Below are 22,182 nucleotides of genomic sequence, written 5' to 3' on the forward strand. Positions count from 1 at the left end.
GGACCAATCAACTATAAACAGGGAGGAGGTATCAATAGTCCAGAGTTGACCTCTTGGACTCTTATTGCCGGTCTCCCAGCCACCAGCCTCTCCTGGAGCCCACTCCAGAGCATTTGACTCATATCCATATCCATATCTGAGTATTTCCCCATGAGTCAGACAGCCACCCTATGTGTTGTGTATTTCAGGATGATAGGACCAAAATCCATGGGTATCCTTAGGCAGAGACCACTGACCTTGGCTTATAATATAAGGCTGAGCACTAAAGAAATGTTGACCATTTCTCAATTCATACTATAGTCATCTTGGTGTCCAGGGCTCCTGGATGCAACCTCAGAACAGTGTGAATAGAATGTGAATGGAGTTAGTGGCCCTATGATCTACACCTTACATGGACCTCTGTTCTACTCAGTCATTTCAGCAGGAATCCATTAATAGAATGGAGAAAAAGTCCCAGGGTGTGTTTGGTGTGGTAGAGACAGCTCCATCTATTGGCTGCTTTGAGATATTCCCACTTTCTAATCCACTAGGCAGAGACTCCAAATTGTCTGCTCACTTAGCTCCAAAGCGCTGAGAGGAACTTGTTGCTCACATTCACAAGGTTGACCTGTACGCAACTGTTTTGTTGTTGCGGCTGCCTCATTCTCTGAGCTCAGTATCAAGGAGGGTCCTATGGAAGATGGTGCTGAACTTGCTGCAGTCTCCTGGGCTCAGGTGGGTCTAGAGTTGCCCTGTTAGAGCCTGGAGACAAAAGCTAGTGTTGGGTCGGAGGGTACTGAGGGCACATTCAAGACTGAGTTCTTTATATACTCAGGATACTGAGAGGATGAGATGTGGGTCAAGCAGACCAGGTGGATTTCAGGGATGTCTCAGCCAGGGCTAGGGGTCAAGATTAAGTTTGTTCCACCTTTCCTTTCCCCACCATACCCCTAGGATTGCCTCTGTGGTCAGTGCCTTGATGTGGGTCTTTCTAGGTATAGCCAAAAATCCAATGAGTAGCTGAGACCATTGTTGGAAACCACTGACCATCTCCTTTGGTACCACTCCCTTTTTATTATATCTTTCTTCCATTTCTTTCTTTCTTCCCTTTCTTTCTTTCTTTCTTTCTTTCTTTCTTTCTTTCTTTCTTTCTTCTTCTTCTTCTTCTTTTTTTTCTTATGCTCATCCAAACCATTTAATTTTCCCTGTTCTCTCTTCCTCCTTTCTCTCCTAACCTCTTTCCTTCCTTTCTTCTCTCTAAAGCTGCCAGTAGCCCTTAAAGAAGTTACTTTGGTGTAGCTTCTTAATTGTTTTCTGAACCTGGAGGTATGAATTGACAGACAAAGTGGGATTATTTCAAGGAAGTTTCAGAATTGCCACTGGGTGAGAAGTTGATAGGAACTAAGCTAAGTAACACATGGATGAGTCAAATGCTCTGGAGTGGGCTCCAGGAAAGGCTGGAGGCTGGAAGACTGGCAATAACAGAGCTTCTTTCAGGAAAGCAGGGAGAGTTTTTAGAACATGAGTTATTAAGACTGCCATAATGTGCAGTAGGGTACCTGACTGTTACAGCTGAGGCCACTGGCAGTGTGTGCTGAGGTCTGTCCTAGGCTTTGTTCTCTCAGCACTGCATCAGAGATTTGGATATAGGTATCAGTGGTGATTGTTGGGGTTTGAATTGTGTTCCCCCAAAAGATGTTTTGAAGTTCTAACCCTCAGTTCCGAAGAATGTGACCTGATTTGAAAATAGGGTCTTTGCAGATATAATTAGTTAAGTTAAAATGAGGTCATACTACATCAGGGTGGGCCCTAAATTCAATAACTGATTTCCTTATAAAATGGCCATGTGAAGATAAACAGACAGTCATAAAGGGAAGATGATCACATGAAGATAGAGGCAGAAATTGGAATGATACAGTTACAAGCCAAGGAATACCAAAGACTGCCAGCAGCCATCAGGAGGTAGGAAGAAGTAAGGGAGGATTGTACCCTGGAGTCTTTAGAAGGTGTATGGCCTTGCAAACACCCTGGTTTTGGACTTGCAGCTTCCATAACTATGAGAGAGTAAATTTTTATTGTTTTAAGCCATCTAGTCTATGGTAATTTGTTATGGCAGCTCAAGCAAGCTATTACAGTGATCTTATCAATCTTGTAGATAAGACATTGTTGGTTGCCCACCCAACTGCCAGTTCACCATTCTTTCTGCCTATCTCAACCCCAATTTTGTTCAATGTCAGATAGCAAGGTGTTCAAGGAAGATGGCTGAGCTCTTGAGAAAAAAATCATGAATGAGTCAAAGCAGAGTACATTCATTCCCCTTTTGCCAGGGATTGGATGGAGTGACCATTTGGCCCTGTTCTGGCCTCTGAAACGTAAGGGGAATTCAGGGTTGGGGTAGGGAGGGCTGCTTCTCGGAAATATTTCCTCCTTATTAAAAATGTGAGAGGCCTTTGGACATGTTTGCATGAACGTATATTACTTGGTGCTGTTGCAGCCCTCTCCTAGCCATGGAAGAAAGGCCAAGTGTATTGCAGAGGGGCTGACCTAAGGCTCTGATGTCCCTGAGCTGTTAAACCCCCAACCTCTGCCATGCTTCTTGTTATGTGAGAAAAATGGACTCCTATTGTTTGGTTGGGTGTTCTACTTGCAGCTGAAAACAATCTAATAGATACACTAGGAATAATATTTAATAATACCGATAATCAGATTAAAAATAATTTGATTTGACTGAAACTCTTGCCCCAAGTAAAAAAGACAAAATAGAACAAAGATAAATATCAAGTTTCTGCATTAGAGATAAAGATTAATTGCTGTATTAGCATAAAATATAAATGAATATATATTAAAAATTATGCTCGTCAAAAATACAATAGATTTAAAAGGCAACTGGCAGAGTGGGAAAATTCTAGCATACGTGACACATAAGAGGTTGGTAACCTTATTAAAGAACTTTTGGAAACCGGTAAGAAAATGGCAAAAGCACTCCAATAGAAAAATGGTAAGGAATAAGAAAAGGCAATTCTCAAAAGAAGAAACATAAATAGCTGACTAACAGATAAAATTCAATCTCACTGTCCACAGTAGGGAATGCAAATTAAATACAATAAAACATGCGGGGGCATATTCAGGCCTGAAACTTTTGGGAGCTGGGTCCTCAAAACTATACATGCAAAATTAAGTATGAGTGTGAATTATAAATAAAGCTACAATGAACAAGTCTTTGTATGGAGATGTGTATGCAATACTCTTGGCTGAATAAAAAGTGGTATTTCTGAGTCATATATAAAGTATATGTTTAACTTTAAAAGAAACTGCCAAACCATTTTGGAAAAACCATTTCACATTCCCTTGGCAATGTATGAGAGTTTTAGTTGTTCCTCATCCTCATCATGACTGAGTAAGGTCAGTCTTTAATTTTAGCCATTGTTGTAGATGGGTAGTGGTATCTCATTCAAGTTGTATTTCCCTAATGATGTTGAGCATCTTTTCATGTCTTTTTTTTTTTTTATGTCATTTGTGTATTTTCTTTGGTGAAATGTCTGTTCAAATATTATATATTTTAAGATCTTGGCTAATTCCATCATTTCTGTCATTTCTTGGTCTGTTTCTATCAATCTTCTTTCTCCTGCTTATGAATCATGTTCTTTTTCTCATTTTTTCATTTTTCTTTAAGATTTTATTTATTTATTTGAGAGAGAGAGAGCACAAGTCGGGGGCAGGGCAGAGGGAGAGGGAGAAGCAGACTCCCCGATGAGCAGGGAGCCAGACAGGGGCTGGATCCCAGGACCCCAAGATCATGACCTGAGCCGAAGGCAGACACTTAACCAACTGAGACACCCAAGTGCCCCAGTCATGTTCTTTTTCATGCCTGATAATTTTTGTTTGCATGTTGGACATTATACATTTTACCATACTGAGTATTGGATTTTTCTGTTTTTCTTTAAATAATGTTGAACTGTTTATTTGTTTTTCTGGAGCACAGTTAAGTTACTTAGGATAAATTTGATCTTTTTGGCTCTTGCTTTTAATCTGTGTTAAGGAAAGTCCAACTCAGTTTTTAGTCTAGAGCTAATTTTCCCCTAATACTTAGTCTCCTCTTGAGAGCTCTAGCCAGTGTTTCATGTATTAAGAGGTCTCTCCATTTTGGCTTGTGTGAAGATAAAATATTCCCAGCTCTGTGTGAGCTCCAGGAATTATTTGGCACACTGCTTTTTGGTGGTTCTTCCCCTGGCCTCCTGCAATTTCACCCATGCATGCTCTGAACAATATTCAGCTAAAGACTTGAGGGGCTCCCTCTGCACATCTCTGGATCTCTCTCTCTCTCTCTTTCTGCAGCTCCCTCCTCTCTGGTCCTCTGCTCCCCAAATTCTAGCTGCTCCAGCGTTTCTGAACACTGATCTCTGTCTTCTGAACTCTTTGAGATTTCTGGGCTCTGTTCAGGTTCCCCCTCATGCAGTAATACCTGGAAACTGCACTGAAACAGCAAACAACTGGAACCATTTATAGGGCTCACCTAGGTTAGTTTCCTTTTCATAGCTGTCACAATCCTGGGCTGCCTGTTGTCCAATGCTCACAACAGTTGCTTGGTATATTTTTTTCTAGTTTTCTAGTTGTTTAAAATATAAGGACCATTCCCATAGCAGTTAATGCTTCATGGATGACAGTGGAGTCTCTTTTTCCTGTTTCAACTTTAAAAATCCTGGGGAGGAACTTTGGCCCAGTTTATGTTCAGTGATCACCCATGAGCCAATCGAAGTAGTAAGGACACGTAAGAAAATGACATTTTTAAAGACTGGAGTGTGGGAAGAATCATTCTCCAATACAAAATGGAGAGGCCTTCTCAGAAGAAAGGGGAAGGGTGTGGGGGCAAACACAGAAAATAAGCATCCATCATAACAGCAGTTCATGTGAAAAAGAACATAAAGTGAAACAACTGATAAGGCTGTAAGAGTTCTGTTGTCGAGAAGGCTGTGTCCATTCCCTGGCCTCAAGTTTTCCAGGGTCAAGGACAAACTGGAGGGGGTCTAGGGTGGAGAGATGTAATATATGTAACAGTTGCCCTGAGATAAAATGAAGTAAAAATGCAACTCTCTTCTCTCTGCAATCTTTCCCCTCCTCTGCCTGCTGAAATTTGCTGTGTGGAACATTTTTTCCCAAACCTTGACTGAATTATGGGGTTTGCCCATTACTTTTTTGGTCTTCTTCAGACAACAGAGAGACCTCCAGATATTTTAATCCTATGAATGATCTCATTTCATGAATTAAACTGTCCAGTTGTGTGTAACAGTAAAATTCCATTTATAGGAGAATTCCATTTATAGGAATAGGGGACATGCTCCAGGACAAAAACAGTATATGGAGAGATTCTCTTGTTTTTCCACCAAAAGGATGTCTTTGAACCATAATATTCCACTCCCCAAGATTGCTAACAGCATATTCTGACCTCTCCAGGGAGCTAAAGGGCATGGATGGAGAGGAGGGGAGTTCTCAGGAAGGTCCTATTTTCTTAGTGCTATCCTGATCTACCTAGTAGGTATTCCCAGCTTTTTCTTGTGGGGTATTGTTTTAACCGTGTTAGCTTGGGTAAGGCATGGTGAGGTTAGACACAGATCAAGAGAGAGAAACCAGAAAGTTGTACAGTTTTGTTACACTCAAAGTTCCCTGGACACACAGCATGCCATGCAGGGCGTAAACCCTGGAGTATGTTATAAGGCAGAGGGAGAGAGGGAACTGTGGTTTCTGCAGGAAGGAAAGAGCAAGGCAGAACAAGCAGGTTTAGCACTGGCTTCTTTGAATCATTTCAGCGGGCTCTAGGGCAAAGGAGCTGTCTCTTGTTGTTTGGTACCTGACCCTAGAGCGATTAGGCCTGAAGTGTGAGAGCCTGATAAGGAGGTGGTTGGGGGTGTGGACTTAATGGGCTGCACAAGAAGGGGGAACTGACCAGCTTCTAGCCGGGGCCTCAAAACTGGGTCAAGACAGCATTAAACAACAACAACTAAACTAAGCTAATTACAGGTATTTTATAGGTCCTTTGGAGACCCCTTGTCATAGATGTCTCACCTCAGTCCCCTTATTGTGTGGGCAAGGTCTTTCTTCTTCCTGCATCTCTGTCTCTGTCTCTCTCTGTCTCTGTCTGTCTGTCTGTCTGTCTCTCTCTCTCTCTCTCTCTCACACACACACACACACACACACTGCTAGTACATTTCCAGCCTCTTTCTGTCCAGGTCTGAGGTCTCCTTGCTTCTGCTGGGAAGCAAGTCATGTTGGGCAGGGCTCCTTTAAAGGAAGCTTCAAGCCAGCTCTCTCTGGTGCCTCTCCCATCTGACACTGAATTATACATGACACGAGCATCACTAAAGGGGAATAGTGCTCAGGAGAGCACCATGGAGGGGGGCGAGAAAGGCAGAAGCAGAACAGAGGAACAGTGGACAAAGGTTTTCCAAGCATAAGGGAATAATGTATCAGAACTTATATAATAAGGGCCAGGACCAGGGTGAGGAAAGTGAGGCATTTGCCTTAGGGGCAAAATTTAAGGGGGTGCCATAAAATGCAGTTATCAAGATAAATAATATTTAATGTAATTTTAAAAATATGTACGGAAGTGTGTTTCCCTTTTGCTTATGGCACCGAAAGCAGGGCCCTGGTGCTGTGCCGTGGCAGCTTCTTACTCCTTCCTGGCCAGACTGAACCCCTGAGCCAATTCCACACAGAAATGCTGGAGCAGCCCCCTAGGAAAGGCCTTCCTCAGGAAATAACCTTTTATCTGAGCCTTGAAGAAGGAGGTGAGGCATGGAGTGTATGAACAGGAGAGAGGGAACAGCACATACATAAATCCGAAATGCCTCAGTTGGAAAGAGCTAGATGGCTATTTGGGGAATGGTGGTGGCAATGAGTTTGCAAGCAGGGACCAGATTATGTAGAAACTCTTTAGTATTTTAATTAGGGGAGACACATGGCCAGATTTGTTTCTTATGCACATAATGCCTTGTGGGGGACAGATTGGAGGGGCCAGGCCTGAATACAGGTCAGTGGTCCCTGAGGAGGCTAGCCGCAGTGTCCAAGTGAGGGATGACCGCATCCCCAACCAGAACAGGTGTAGATAGATTCCCAAGGTCCAGGTGCAGGCCTTGGTTTCCCCACCGTAACACTGGGTGGGGCGGCACCCGGGTCTCTGCCCCGCCAACGGGGCCACCTCAGGGTTCCATTTGAGCGGCGGGTGCACCAGCGAGCGCGGAGGAACCGCCCGAATTCAGCCGCGGGCTGGGGCGATGGGGCCGGGGCGGGTCCCGCGGATGCCCGATCCGCTCACCGCCCAATCGCCGCGGGCCCGCCGAGCCCCGGGGGGCTGGGGCCGCCGCCGCCGCCGCCGCCTCCGGAACGTGCCGCGGCTGCGCTGACGCGCGAGCGCCGGGCAGGGCGGCGGGCGCGCTCAGTCTGGTGGCGGCGGCGGCCGTGCGCGGACGGACGTGCCCGGAGCGCCGCAGCCGCCCGCGCCGCCCGCAGCCGAACCGCGCCGCGCTGCCCCGGCCGCGCCCGCCCCCCCCCCCCCCATGGTGTCATGGATCATCTCCAGGCTGGTGGTGTAAGTGGCCTTCCCCGCGCCCCTTCCTTCCCCTCCTTCTCCGCCCCTGGCCCCCGGGCTGCGCGCGCCCCTGCAGCGCCCGGCCCGGTTCGCTCCGGCTATTAATACCCGGCGGCCGCTAAATTTAGCAGGTACAGTAGCTGCCGAGGACGCCTGCAAGCGGGCGACACAGGACGCGGCTGCTGCCCTGGGGCCGGGGACCTGCGGGCTGGGCGGCGAGGCCCGGGGCGCACGGGGGGCTGCGTTGGGGGCTGCGACCCGCAGCGCCCCGGCCGCTTTTGTTCCCCGGGTGGGGGGGATTTGCAGAGGCCCCGAATGGGCGCGCCGCGGGGACACGCGTCTGTCTCCTTTGGGAGAAATGCTGGCGGGGTCTCCCGTCGCCGCGCCGCCACGCTTTTGTCGGGTGAAAATGACAGAGCCCAGACGAGCCTGGGGCGCTGCCTGGAGGGGTCGGCGCGGAGAAGGGTGGAGAGATGAAGGCGGGGCTCCTAATGGGATTGCAAGAATACTCCTTTTTAGGTTTCTCTGACAGCGGTAAAGCCAAGTAGAACATAGCGGGACGTGTATGAATCTTGGGGTAGACGCCTCGCGGACCCCATGTCTGATTCCTTTGGCCGGGGTTTGAGGGAGAGATAGGGGCGGGCATCTCCAGGAATTCACGGGAAATTTCGAAGTGACAGACAGCCGCTTGGGTGGTGGCAATGACACCCCCCAGGCCTTGCAGGAGAGCGCAGAGTCATCTGGGGTGAGGCCTGCGTGAAGTCATTGGGGGTGGGTGTGGGGGGCGTTTTTCTCTGTCAAGCCCCAGAGCTGAGTAGACATTTGAAGAGCTCCTTCCCTCGTGGATTTATTTCCCTTTGGGGATACACATGGCTGTTGCAGTTCCTCTCCTTCCCTAACCATTTTTGCCTGAGTCAGGACAAATTTGCCACCTGCTCAGGGAGAGCCAGGGCTGAAATTGGCCTGGAGAGAGAGGGTGGGAGGTGCACCTCGGGCTTTTTCTTTGTCTGGGAAAGAGGGGCTCCGGACTCTGGTTGATTGTGCGCTATCACTCCCAGTGTTGTGAAACATCTCTTATCTCCTGCCCTTCTTTACTGATTTTCAAAGAAGCAGCCAGACGCAGCCTTCTGAAGTCATTCTCAGCTTTGTATCCCCGCCACCATTCTGGGCTTTCTTCCCAAAGCCAGAGTGGATGTGCCTCTTGGCCCCCCATTCTTCATTCCATGCAGGCCTCTCCACAGCTGTTGCGGACTGCTGGGGGTTTGTGCTGTACCTCCTGGTGGTATGTTAAATATTTAGAAGATTTCTGAGGGCAGAGCTGGCATGAATAATATAGGGAAGCTACTGGAACGCCTTGCCCCACCTCATGCCTGACCGAAGCCTGTCTTGCCTTCAGAGTGGTATTTTCTCTCTTGAGCTAATGTGTGATCTTCATATTTGGCAGTGGCTTCTGGAGGGCCCTCAGGGTGTGGCCCAAGACTCTCATTGGCCTGGCTGCAGAGCTCATTTTCTAGAGGTCCTCCTGGGCTGGGGCTGGCCCACTGGAGAGTGAGGGCTTTGAGTCTGGGGTCCATGTGACCATCTTTAATTTTATTAGAATCCCCCTCCCATACTGCACAAGGCAGCTGAGGGGGTTGGAGAAAGAGGCATATGTTTGGGAGGGGTCTCAGTGTTGCTGTTACTTTTTAAAACCACGCTCCCCCGAAGTGAAGCTTCAGAGAACATAAATGACCAGAATTGCCCCTCAGGTCAGCCCAGGACCTTCCGCCCCAAGGGAGAATTTGTGGGATTTGGAGTTGTTATTTCCACTATCAACTCCAAAAGGTCAGAGACACCACCTATCCCCTGATCACTGTCTTTTTAGAAACCCAACATGGAAGTGTCAGTTGTCAATTATTAAAAACTGATTTAATAAGCAGTACCGGTTTCACATAAATAATAACCTGCTCATTATAGGAAAATCAGAAAGTACAGATAAATAGATTGAAAATCATCCACATTATTACCAAACAGATAGCTAATGGTAATTTCAAGAGGTATATTCTTCAAGATGTTTTTCCTATGCATATATGCACATACATTTATATTTCCAATTCAAGGAATTTGTTGATTCAGCCCAAATATCCATATACCTCTTAGTAAGGAGTGGGAATACTGAATTTGGAGTCAGAAAACCCTTGGTTCAAATCCCAGGTCTGCCTCTTGCCAACAGTTCCCAGTTCACAAGAGATCCTAGTTCAGGAGCTAGTTAACCTCATGTTGCCGTTACAAAGATTTCAAGAACATGTGATACATAAATTGCAGAGCATCTTCCACTACCAGGTCTGGAAGGGGCTCTCAGACTTAATCTACTCCTGTGTTTTTCATCCAGCCTGAGTGGGTAGGCTCTGGGCTCCCAGCCCTGATCAATGGGAGTAACTCCCCCTTTGTTTGGTTTGTGTATTTGGGTTCTAAATGAAAAATAATTTGGGAAATATATGGGTTTTAGCCCTAATAAAAACCACTCGTCAGTTCTCCCCTCTCATCTATAAAACTGCAGAGGGAGTGTGCCTTGCCCAAGGACACAGGGTAAGCTGGTGAAGAAAACAGGCTCTGGATTTTTGGTCCAATGCCCTTTCCACCTCTGCCTGTCCTTGACAGTTGTCTGAAATTGATCTCCCAAGACCTCTGCTATGACATCCTGGGATTTTGTCCACCAGTCCCGTTTCCTATAAGAAGCTTTTTCAAGGCTTTGTAAGCCTCTGTGACATCAAAGAACATTTAAGGAAGACCTATCACTGTGTTCTGAGAATGGAGAGGGAGTGTCTTCCTTCCAACCAGAGGCCTCAAGACAAGCTGATGGTGTCCAGGCACAGCCGGATGGTGCTTGTAGATATGTGTCTTGCCATTGGCTCTGAGTGTTTTTAGGACAGTAACCATGGCTTATTTCCCTCTCTGACCCCTCGTCTGCTCCCAAGCCTCTTTTTTGAAGTACCTGGCACGTTGAGTGCACTCAGTTAAGGCTGGTTATGTGGAAGGAGCTCAGAGGCCCTGGGATAAGCAGGGGAGCCAGGCAGTGTTATCCCCTGGGCATGAAGGTTAGTGGGCGTCAGGACAGGCTTACGCCCACTGGGCAAAGCTCTTGGAGTGAGAACCAATTGGAGATGCTGCTTTTTTGCTAGTTGTCTTCCTCCTAACTCCATTGGCTCAGCCTAGGAAGAATTAAAGACGAAATATTCAGTGTAGTGGCAAGGTTGGCTTTGTTAGAACCTAGTTGATATCTGCATGGAACACAGGGGCTCCTTTATGACTGGCCTGCTTGCCTCCTTTACAATACTTTGTTTCCTTTACAAAGAACTCAAGTCTTAGGCACCAGTGAATTTTAAACTGGGGAGAGAATGTTTATGTGCCCTGGAAGATTCACACAGAGGTTGCTCTCTGCCTTCTTGGGAGAATGCACTATCTTGAAGCATTTATTCCAAGGAGCAGGTGTTGCCTCATTGTCTTTGGACAGAATTTTGGCTGAGGCCCAGAATGTTGGCTAAATGAATCCAGAGCTTCCCCTTTGGTTATTAGGCCAAAACTCCAGTTCATTGTGTGGGGAAAAGAGCGTTCTAATTTTTAAAAATTCTCCAAATAACTAAAAGCTATACAGAAGAAACCCTTATTTCCACAGTGCACATCTTTTAAAAAATGTTAGTTTTTAGAAGGTCCAGTCTAATGTTTAAGACAGAGTCTTAGTTTAATGGCTGCAGATCTGGCTCTGTCCCAGGACTGTGATTTGGAGCAAAAAGTCTATTTGTCCCAGTCAAGGATGTACGAATAGAGAGGACTGGAAAGAGTGTGAGTTGTCCTCAAGATATTCTCTAACTATTGCAAAACAAATGAAAATAAATGAAAAGGCCATACATCCTTAAACATGGGCTTGCCTTTCTTTGGGGCTTGCTTTTAAAAGGTGGAATGCAGAAAAATGATCCCATTAATTGGAGGTTTAGGTTGGCTGAGGATTTATTTCCTGGCACTCTGGTATGGTAGAGGGTAGGAGCTGGGTAAATCAGTTGAATACTGAGAGGGAAAATGTTGAGCTGGACGTCAGAGGATTTGAGATCTGATCCCAGCACTGGACTGACCCACTGTTACAGTCCTCAGGATACCTGCTCTCACCCTGGGGCCCTGCTCCTGGCCTGTGAGACAAAGCTGTGGTCCAGCATCACGTTGGAGGTCCTGGCGCAGCTCTAGACCCCTTCCTTGTCCCCTCCTCCCCCAGCTGGCCCACATGCACCATGTTTATTTATAAACAAGAGGAATATCCTCAAGAAGTGAAAAATACCAGCTTCGATTTCGCTGTTCTGCTGCCTTGGTCTTTGTTTATGAATCCTGCCTGCCTGCTGGGAAGTCGCTTCTGTGCCCTGTTCCCCACTGTGTCTTCTTTGAAGGTTAGCTCACAAGCGAGGGTCTTACCTGGTTAATACTGGCTCAGTTTCCCCTTCCTTCTGAAGTGAGCTATCTTTTTTGGAGCATGTATTATTTGGAGGAGGAAAAGCCCTGGGAAGAATGACAGAAGAGGGAGTCAGGCCCTCAGTGGCCACCTAGTGAGGCTGCCGTTTTGTATTTTGTGTGTGTGTGTGTGTGTGTGTTTTCCAAGGAGGTTCCAGAGGCCGGGGGAAGACAAGAGTCGCAGCGCATGGCACGTTTGGATTTTCATTGTCCAGGATGAGCCACGCACATGCCCAGCTGGTTGCCAGGATTCTTGATGTCTGTGAGAATTTTTCCAAGAACCAGCAAGAGCCCAGGGGCTGTGCATCTGGGCTATGAGGACGTTTTCCTCTCACTTCTGGGCCTTGGGTGGATTGGCCCCAATGGATTGGAAGATGGATAGTTCTATATGTTTGTTTTGAAATTTCAAATCTCATCTGTCTTCACACAGAAGCACATTGTTTTCCCCTTGGGTTTTCTTTAGTCACACCCAGGGCCTTTTCTGGGATTACAGAAAAAAAGGAAGCATAGATAAAGGACCAAGTATTTGGCACCCAGTAGGGGTGTCTGAAGGAATCTTTTTTTTTTTTTTTAAATATTTTATTTATTTATTCATGAGAGTCAGAGAGAGATAGAGAGGCAGAGGCAGAGGGAGAAGCAGGCTCCCCACCCAGCAGGGAGCCCGATGCGGGACTCGACCCCAGGACCCTGGGATCACAACCTGAGCCGAAGGCAGATGCTCAACCATCTGAGCCACCCAGGCGCCCCTGTCTGAAGGAATCTTGACAGGTAATCTGGTGCAGGCCTTCAAGCATGGCACGCGTACCTAGACCAGGCATTGCAAGTGAGTTTCATGTCATGATTGATAGGAGGCTGCCTGGGACACTATCTTGACAAGTAGGATTCTGGGTTGGACTCCATGGGGTAGGAGTCCTATGAATGTTTCATGCAGGGAAGAGGACAATGGGGGCACACCTGTTGGTTCATTAGCCCATTCCTGATCCGAGAATCCCACCATCAGAATTTTATACACTGCCCTCAGTTAGTAAACAGAGAGCTGTGTTCTTTACCTAAGTTCACATCCCCGCCTAACATCCCACCTCCATTAGGCCTTGTCAGTCACTGGAAGTTCTAGACCAAAGGTGTCTCCTTCTTGCCAGTATAGGGGCTGTCCAGCCTGGCGGCTCTCTTATCTGCCTCTTTCCTCTTAGGACCATCACTCATATAGCACATTTTCCCTTTTTTTCTTTGCCTTTCACCAGTCATAGCTCAGTTAAATTCTACCCTGGCCTTCTCTTGTGTGCTTACGCATTCACATCCTTTCTGCCTCCTTGTAGGGTCTATGGATGATCCTCTGGGCTTCAAAATGAGTTTCCCTTCCCTTCTTGGCAACATACCCCATCCTACTTCCCTCCACTCAGCCACAGGGGTGGACACGTGACTGAGGCCTAGCTACACATTTCCCTGGGCACAGAGATTGGTCCAGAGGTGGGTATGTGACCTAAACTGAGCCACCAGGTCTTTCCCCAGAGCTTGTTGATTTGGAGCTAAAAGAAAACATCCTTGCCTATAGGGTCCAGAGCTGGAAAGACGTGAAGGTGGGGCTGTTGTTGGCTAAACCCCCTGGCATATGGAGAAGACCTGTTGGCAAAAGGGGAGAATTTGCAGAGGTAAACGGAGAGGAGATATTGGTTTGTGCATTTGCCTCTCCTTAAGGGTCACCTCTCTTTCTTTGTCTCCCTCACAGCTCTTCATGTGTAGTAGGTGCCAGTGAGTGAGTTAGGACCTGGCTACTCAAAGAGTAGTCTGTGTACCAACAGCATTGGCATCCCTGGGAGCTAGTTAAGAATGCAGAATCCCAGGTCCCACCAAGACCTCGTGAATCTTCATCTTAATAAGATTCCCATGAAGCTCAGGAAGTGCTGAGTCAGATATCATCATCTCCCCTGTGAAATGAAAAGAAATTGACTCGTCTAAGGTTCCCGTCATTGGCTGTAGATCCAGAATTCAACCTCAAATGAGCCATTTGTGCTGGACTGTGATTCATCCTTCCTGGTTCTGAGAGGTCACAACCCTGACTTTTTATGAGTTCTGGATGGCATCATTGGCCTCGCCCAACCAAGTACCCAACCACAAACCTTTCACAGATGGGCTGCCTAATTGTGATCTGTGTAAAATTTAGTTTTGCCCGACTTGAGGTTTAGACTGCCAAGACAATGCCTGTCAGATGTGATATTATGCTGAGCGGATCATGCTACTCAGAGGAGAATGGGATACAGCCCATCTTGAGAGAGAGGCATGGTAAACACAGTCAGCTGATGCTGGGGACTTACAGTGGATTTTCAGGAACACTCAGGGACTTTTCTCATGAGCAGAAGAGGCCAAGAACCAGTGGTCCCCCTGTGTCCCTCTTGAGGAAGTTGCAAGGATCCAGCAGGATCTGTAACCTCTTCAGACCAGGCCCTATGTGCTGTGGAATCCAGTTTTATCAGGAAGTCCTCTTGGCTCTCTCTTCAGAATATTCCCCCATCCAACTGACTCCTACCTCCACTGCCACCATCATGTTCCAACCCCATTATTGCTCTCCCAGACCATTTCAAAACCCTCTTAATTGTTTTCCCTGCTTCTACTCCTGTCCCTCCAATGGTTTGTTTCAAATATAAGGCAGGTCATAACTTTCCCCTGCCATTTAAAAATTGTCCAAAGAATTCCCATGATGTTAATAATAAAATTCAGATTCCTTACCATTCTTCATGAGATTCAGCAAGGCCTGGCCCCTGCCCACTGCCCTGAACTCACCCTGTACTGGTCTCCCCACACTCAGCTCCAGCTTCCCTACGATTCCTGGAAGATGGCAGGCTTGTCTCACTCAAGGACCTTTGTACTTGATCTTCCTCCTGCCCAGGACACACTCCTCTAGATGGTCCATGGTCATCACCCTCTTTCCGTTTAGGTCTCTGCTCAAATATCACCTCTCTAGGAAATGCTTTTTCTGTCTTCTCCAAAATACATCTCACATTCCACTCTATCCCCTTCCCACTCCCTGAAATTATGCTTTTAATTCATTTGTTTACTGGCTTATGGTCCGTCTCCTCACATAGAATTTGATCTCCATGACTTTTGAGACTTTCACCTTGTTCACAGCTGTTTTCCTGGTGCCTAAAGTAGTACCATGCTCACACTAGGTGTTATATTTGTTAAATGAATGATGACTCAGTATTCCCTTTGGGATGAGAAGATTCTTTTTTAAACCTACGTTCGTAGAACCTTGATTTGTGACCCCTCTAAGCCTCAGTTTTCTCATCTGTAGAATGAAAGATTTGATTTCTGTTTCTAGCAGTATGAAAAACAGTGGTCTGGAAGTCCTCTCATAAAACTAAATTTAAAAATTCCTAGGGATGCCTGAGTGGCGCAGTCGATTAAGCGTCTGCCTTTGGCTTGGGTTGTGATCCTGGGGTCCTGGGATCGAGTCCTGCATCGGGCTCCTTGCTCGGTGGGGAGCCTGCTTCTCCCTCTGCTTGCAGCTCTCTCTGCTTATGCTCTCCCTCTCTCTCTCTGGCAAATAAATAAAATATTTTTAAAAATATAAAAATTTCTAAAAGTTCTGGATAAAATATAAGTGATTCCCTCCATAGCATAGTTGAGCTTTTCAGTAAGGGAATTTGCCAGAAGACAGAACAGAGAGGGTATCATTTTGCAAGGCTGTAAACTAGTCCTGGAGCAGGTGCTTAATGGATTATCCTGAAATGTAGCTGAAATCAGCAGCCATTTTGTTATCATCTCCCCTGGCTCTGTGGGTCAGGAGTTTGGACAAGATGCAGGATACAGAACTCATCTCCACTCCATGATGTCTGGGTCTTCACTGGGATGGTGCAAATGGCAGTGGCAGACTGGACATTTCTTTCTTTTCATGTGTTCCAAGGCCTCTTCATGTGGTCTTCCTGTGTGATTTTTCCAGCATGGAGGCCTGAAGACAGTCCAGTTTCTTATGTGGTGGCTCAGGACGCCAAGAGTGAATGTCCAAGAAGCATCAGTAGAAACCCTAGGACTTGTTATGACCTGGTCTCAGAAGTCCCAGGATGACACTTCTACATTCTATTGGCCAAGTGAATACTAAGGCCAACCTAGATTTGAAGGGAGGCAGATTAGACTCCACTTCTCAGTGGGAGGGATAGCAAATAATTTGCAGCCATCTTTAATATACCAAGCGAGAGGATTGGCCTAGTTTGGATTTAATATCTGCATAGCGAAAAGAGGGTCCCTTGGGCCTGTGGAGATGATAAGTCAGAGCTGAACACTTGCATATAGCTGAGAGTTGAAGCACTATTCTGCAGTGTAGTCCTGAGTAGAAGGATAGACCTACAAGCATAAGGAAATGACACCGAAGCTTATCTGTCTTGCCCTGTGTTCTTGGTGGGGGAAAAAAAAAGTCTCCCTTGGGACTTTGAAACCATCCATGGACCTGTCCTCATATGGGTTTGGGGTCTAAATGATTTCATCCTTCATGGTCTGAATACCCATGGCTGAGAGATTAACATGAAAATTGGTCCTGGGCCAGGATTACTCCTGGTTTATCTTGCAGAAATTAATCCAGTCTCTCTAAGGGCCTTCAATACACATCGTACAGAATTAGCTCAAAGAACATGAATCCACACTCCAAAATTACAAAACGCCTGAAGTAACAGCCACCCTTAAGCAGGAGTTAAACACCACCAGCAATAGGCTTAGCCCTTTAGACATAAATAAATGAATAACACACGTATATTAATTATATATATTATTTATCTACAATAACTATTACTTAGAGTCCTTAGAATAAGTCTTTCTAAGTGAAAAAATAAAGAATTGAAAATACAAGAAGACAACAGATCCTGGGGCTGAGTAGGGAGAGGAATGGATCCACTGGAAAAGAAGCAATTCTAAAAGTAGAAAATAGGGCACCTGTGTGGCTCAGTTGGTTAAGCGTCTGCCTTCGGCTCAGGACATGATCCCAGGGTCCTGGGATTGAGTCCCCCGCATCAGGCTCCCTGCTCAGCAGGGAGTCTGCTTCTCCCTCTCTCCCCTGCCCCTGCTCATGCTCTCTCTCTCTCTCACACACACACTCTCTCTCTCAAATAAATAAATACAGTCTTTAAAAAATATAAAATAAAAAAATAGAAAATAAAGTATTGAAATAAAAAGTCAGTGGATAGTTTAAAATGATGAGAGATTGAACACCAGGGGAGGAGTGTTTTCCACACTACATCTTAGAGCTAGAAGGCATTTTAGAGATCTCAGGCTTTTGTTTGATTGAGAAAGAAGACAGGACCGGAGGGGTTAGGTCATTTATCAAGGTCCATAGCCTGATAGGCTAGGCCAAGACTTGAGGCCAGGTCTTAGTTTCTGAAAGTGCTTAGTTTTATGTTGTTACTAGGGGTTAGACTAGGGCCAGTGGTGACTAGAAGACAAACATTTGGCTTGATAGAAGGACAGGATTTCTAGTAATTGGTGCTAATGTGAGGCAACGAGTTCTTGGCTTCCAACCCTAAGACCTCCCAACTCTAAAACTATGATTTTAATATTTTCCCTTACAGTGGTAGAGGAAGAGAGAGAAGAGTTATTGGAAAGATTCTCTTTTTCGGTGGGTAGACCTTCTGTCCTTGAACGAGATTGACTGATTGATTCATTCATTGATTCACTGCCTATTTATGGACCATTTGCTTTGTGCCAAGCTCTACTCTGGATACCAGGAATATAAAGATGAATGGATTCCAGTTCCATATTTGAGAAGTTGGTAAGGTCACATAGCTAGTCAGTGGGAAACTTGGACTTGGATTCAAATGTACCCCCTGCCCAGCCAGCACTCTTTCCATCAAGTGGGTCTTTTGTGGGCACGTGTGAATGACTTTTCTGGCTTTGGTTGGAAATTGTAAGGAGGAGCCCTTTCAGCAGGGGAAGTGGTTCATCTGACATATGAAGGCATTGACCCACTGCTGCATCTGTCTGCCTGGGGAACACTGTGGCATCCAATGTTGGGAGAGAAGAGGCAGAGGAGAGGATGTACTGAGTGAAAATGGTCTGGGATAAACAGGTGGGTGAGGTTGAGCATCTTCACCCACTATATTAGTCTATAATTGTTGCTGTAAGAGCTACAAACTTGGTGGCTCAAAACAACAGAAATAAGTCTCTTAGAGTTTTGGAGGCCTGAATTCTGAAATGAGCCTTCTGGTGCTAAAATCCAGATGTTGGCAGGAGTTCTGGAAGCTCCAGGGGAAAATCCATTCCTTGCTTCTTCCAGCTTCTAGTAGCTGTTGGCATTCTTCATGACCACATCCCTCCAGTCTCTGCTTCTGTCATCACTTAGCCTTCTCTCTGTCTTCGTATCCTCCTCTGTCTCTCTCCTACAAGGACTCTTGTGATTACATCTAGGGCCCACCTAGGTAATCCAGGATCCTCTCCCCATCTCAAAATCCTTAACTTCACCACACCTGCCATGTCTCTTTTGCCATAGAAGGTAACATTCATAGGTTCTAGAGACTAGGCCCTGGATAAATTTGGTGGTGGTGGGGGGGGGGCTGTTGTTGGTCCTGCTGTCACTAAGCTGAAGAAAGTTCATCTAAAAACAGACCTAAGAAAGGTGAACACTTAGGGTTCTAACATCTTATTTTGTCTCCATTTCCAGACTTTCCTTGATTTGTAAAATGCAATAGAAAAGACTGCAAATAAATGGTGAGGGTATAATGGAAAACAATTCCGTAAACACTCCTTTACTCTGTGCCTGTTTAAGAAATAGAACATTACTTTCATTGTGTCAGTATACTGCCACTGTTGATGGATGTTAGGGTTCTTTCTAGATTTTTATTTTTCTCTTTCATTCTTGTAAAGAGCTCTGCAATGAACTTTCTTGTATGTGTTTCCAGGTACACCTGTGCACAAATTTCTTTAGGAACAGAATGGCTGAAGCATAGGATATAGGCTTTTTTTCCCTTGCCCAAATAACATAAATTAAATTTTCATTAGATGTGTAGGTCTTTTTCTGGGCTCTTTGTTGTGTCCCATTAACCAATTTGTCTGACCCTGCACCAGGACCACACTGTATTAATTATCATAACTTTATAGAGATTCTTGATATCTGGCATGGCAAGGCCCCTCCACATCTTGTTCTTCATAAATTATTTTCCAAAATGGTTTTCCTTCAGCCATATGTATATATATATATATAAATTATAGGAAATTATATATATATAACATATATATAATTTCAGTTGTACCAAGACTTTACTGTCACTTAATATTGTCACACTTTAGAATTTTTGCCAGTCTGGTGGGTACAAAATGGAATCTCATTATGGTTTTAATTTGCATTTCCCTGAATACTAATGAGAGTGAACATCTTTTCATATGTTTATTGCCCATTCATGTTCTCTCTCCTGTGAAGGGCCTGTTCAAGTCTTGCCAAATTTTCTCTTATCCTTACCTTATTAATTTGTAGGAGTTCTTTAAATATTCTGGACCCTAATCCTCTGTCACTTATGTGTTACAAATGTCTTCTTCCAGTCTTTGGTTTATTTTTCCATTTTCTTTATGGTGTATTTTGATGAACAGAAGTTCTTAATTTTAATGTAATGAATTTATCCATTTTTTCATTTATAGTTTATACTTCTTATGTCCTAGGAAAACCTTACCTACCTGACATAATGAAGATATTCTCCTACATTGCTCCTAGCCATTTCATTGTTTTGCTATTCACATTTAATTTCTTGCTCCATCTTGAGATGATTTTTGTATATGATGTGATTTAGGATGCCAGAATTTTTTCTTTTTTTTTTTATAAGCAAAATGTTGTCCAAGCACCATTTATTATAAAGTTCATCCTTTTTCTCCAGATCTGCAGTGCCCAGCCTTGTCATGCATTAAGTTTCTGTAGATGTGTGAGTTTGTTTCTGGGCTCTTTCTTCTGTCCCATTGAATAGTTTGGCTCTGCAACAGTACCACTGTCTTAATGGCCCCAGTCTTGATGTCTGGAATGGCAAGTCCCCCACCTTCAAGAGTGCCTTAGCACTTTCTTCTTTCATATACAGGTTTAGAATTATCTTAGAATTATGTGTTTTCACAGACACACACGCTCACACTTGCTCTAAAATCTGTTGGGTGTTTGACTGGAATAGCATTGAATGTATGAGCCAATGGAAAGTTGATGTTCTTAAGGTGAGTGTTCTGATCCATAAACATGGTATCTATCTCTTCATTTAATTATATTCGGTAAAATTTTGTGAGTTTTGCTGTGTCTTGTATGTCATCTGTTAGGTTTATTCCCAGGTACTTGATATTTGTTGATGCCAGTATATTTAGTATCTTAATAAAATTTTCATCTTCCAGCTATTTGTTGGAAGAATGAAAGCTTGCTAAACTGTAGATTCTTTTGGGATCTCCAGATAAATAGTCATGTCATCTGAGAATATAGCACAGTGTTGTGTCTTTCCAGAAATTATTCCTTTTTTCCCCCTACCCCTTACTGTAATGGTAAAAATCTCTAATGCAAGGTGACTAAAAGTGGTGAAGGCAGGCATACTTGCTTTTTTGTTCCTGATTTTAAAAGGAATGCTTCAACATTCTCCCATAAAGTATTGTGCTTGCTGTAGGAGTTTCAGAAATAAACTTTATCACTCTAAGTTTCTTTCTATTCCTAGTTTGCTCAGAGTTTTTATAATGAATGATACTTTATTTTCTCTAATGCTTCCATTAAGATGGCAGTATATTTTTCTGGCCCTTAATCTGTTAAGTGACAAGTTGTAATAATTATTTTTGCCATTAAGCCAACCTTGCCTTCCAGAAAAAACTGAATTCAGTCACACAGTTTTTTATTTTTTGTGTTGTTAGAATAATTCTGGATTCAATTTGTTAATATTTAGTTTTTTTTAAAGTTATGTTTGTGAATGATATTGGCTATATTGTCCTTGTCTGGTTTTGGTATTAATATTATGCTAGCCTCATAAATGAAGTGGAGGGTGTATCCTCTTTTTCTATGCTCTGCAATAGTCTGTGTAAGATTAGATTTCTTTCTGGAATAACTTGCCAGTGAGACCATCAGGGCTAGGTGCTTTATATATAGGAAGATTTTAAACTAGTTATTCCATTTCTTTAATGGTTATAGGTCTTCTCTATTTTCTTCAATCAGTTTTAGGTGAGGACTTCATTTAAACATTTTCCCAAGTTATCGTTAACATTGCTTCTGCATCCCATTACTTTTGACCTCTCCTTCTAGCACTCATTAGACATAAGTTCGATATTCTTACTCTGTCACCATATCTCTTCATTTCTTATTTCTGATTCCTTTTTCTGTCATTGTTGCATTATGAATAACTCCCTTCATGTCTGTCTCCTCAGCCATTTCTCCTCAGCTGCTGAACATCCATTGCTTGTTAAATTTCAGTTATTGGGGCGCCTGGGTGGCTCAGTTGGTTAAGCGACTGCCTTCGGCTCAGGTCATGATCCTGGAGTCCCTGGATGGAGTCCCACATCGGGCTCCCTGCTCGGCAGGGAGTCTGCTTCTCCCTCTGACCCTCCCTCCTCTCATGTGCTCACTCTCATTCTCTCTCTCTCAAATAAATAAATAAAATCTTTAAAAAAAAATTTCAGTTATTGTATTTTCAAAATTTTGTTTAGTTGTTTCAGAATGGTTTGGACATGTTTTATGGTCTGTGTTCCTTCCATCTTTTAAACTCAAGTTTATTCCTTTAAACATTTATTTTATATCCTGAATCTGATAATTCTAACATCTAAATTCTTTTTGAAGGTCTAACTCAACTATCTATTGTTTCTGTTGGCTACATTGTACAAGGTATGCATTGTATGTTTTCCAATTTAAAATCAACCTTTCTTTCTTTCTTTCCCTCCCTCCTTCCCTCCTCCCTCCCTCTCTTTCTTTCTTTCTTTTTTAAGATTTTATTTATTTATTTGACAGAGAGAGACACAGCGAGAGAGGGAACACAAGCAGGGGGAGTGGGAGAGGGAGAAGCAGGCTTCCCGCGAAGCAGGGAGCATGATGCGGGGCTCAATCCAAGGACCCCGGGATCGTGACCTGAGCTGAAGGCAGATGCTTAACGACTTAGACACCCAGGCACCCGCCTTTCTTTCTTTCTTTCTTTCTTTCTTTCTTTCTTTCTTTCTTTCTTTCTTTCTTTCTT

At 44.6% G+C, this 22,182-nt stretch overlaps 1 protein-coding gene across 4 annotated transcripts in view; it reads left to right on the forward strand.

Moving 5' to 3' along the window:
• Positions 1-7,500: 7,500 nt before the first annotated feature.
• Positions 7,501-22,182, forward strand: part of REEP1 (receptor accessory protein 1) — a 104,702-nt gene continuing 90,020 nt past the window's right edge. For 2 of the 4 annotated variants that reach the window (XM_035001120.1, XM_035001119.1), the window contains exon 1: positions 7,502-7,561. In XM_035001120.1, the coding sequence (XP_034857011.1) occupies positions 7,530-7,561 (32 nt within the window). In that variant the 5' untranslated portion in view covers positions 7,502-7,529. Of the gene's footprint in view, positions 7,562-22,182 lie in introns of all 4 variants that reach the window. The other 2 variants (XM_035001118.1, XM_035001121.1) reach the window with 2 other exon arrangements.

This window comes from Mirounga leonina, unplaced genomic scaffold, assembly GCF_011800145.1.
Source record: "Mirounga leonina isolate KUSES-001 unplaced genomic scaffold, KU_Mleo_1.0 Mir_125, whole genome shotgun sequence".
Taxonomy (NCBI): Eukaryota; Metazoa; Chordata; class Mammalia; order Carnivora; family Phocidae; genus Mirounga; species Mirounga leonina.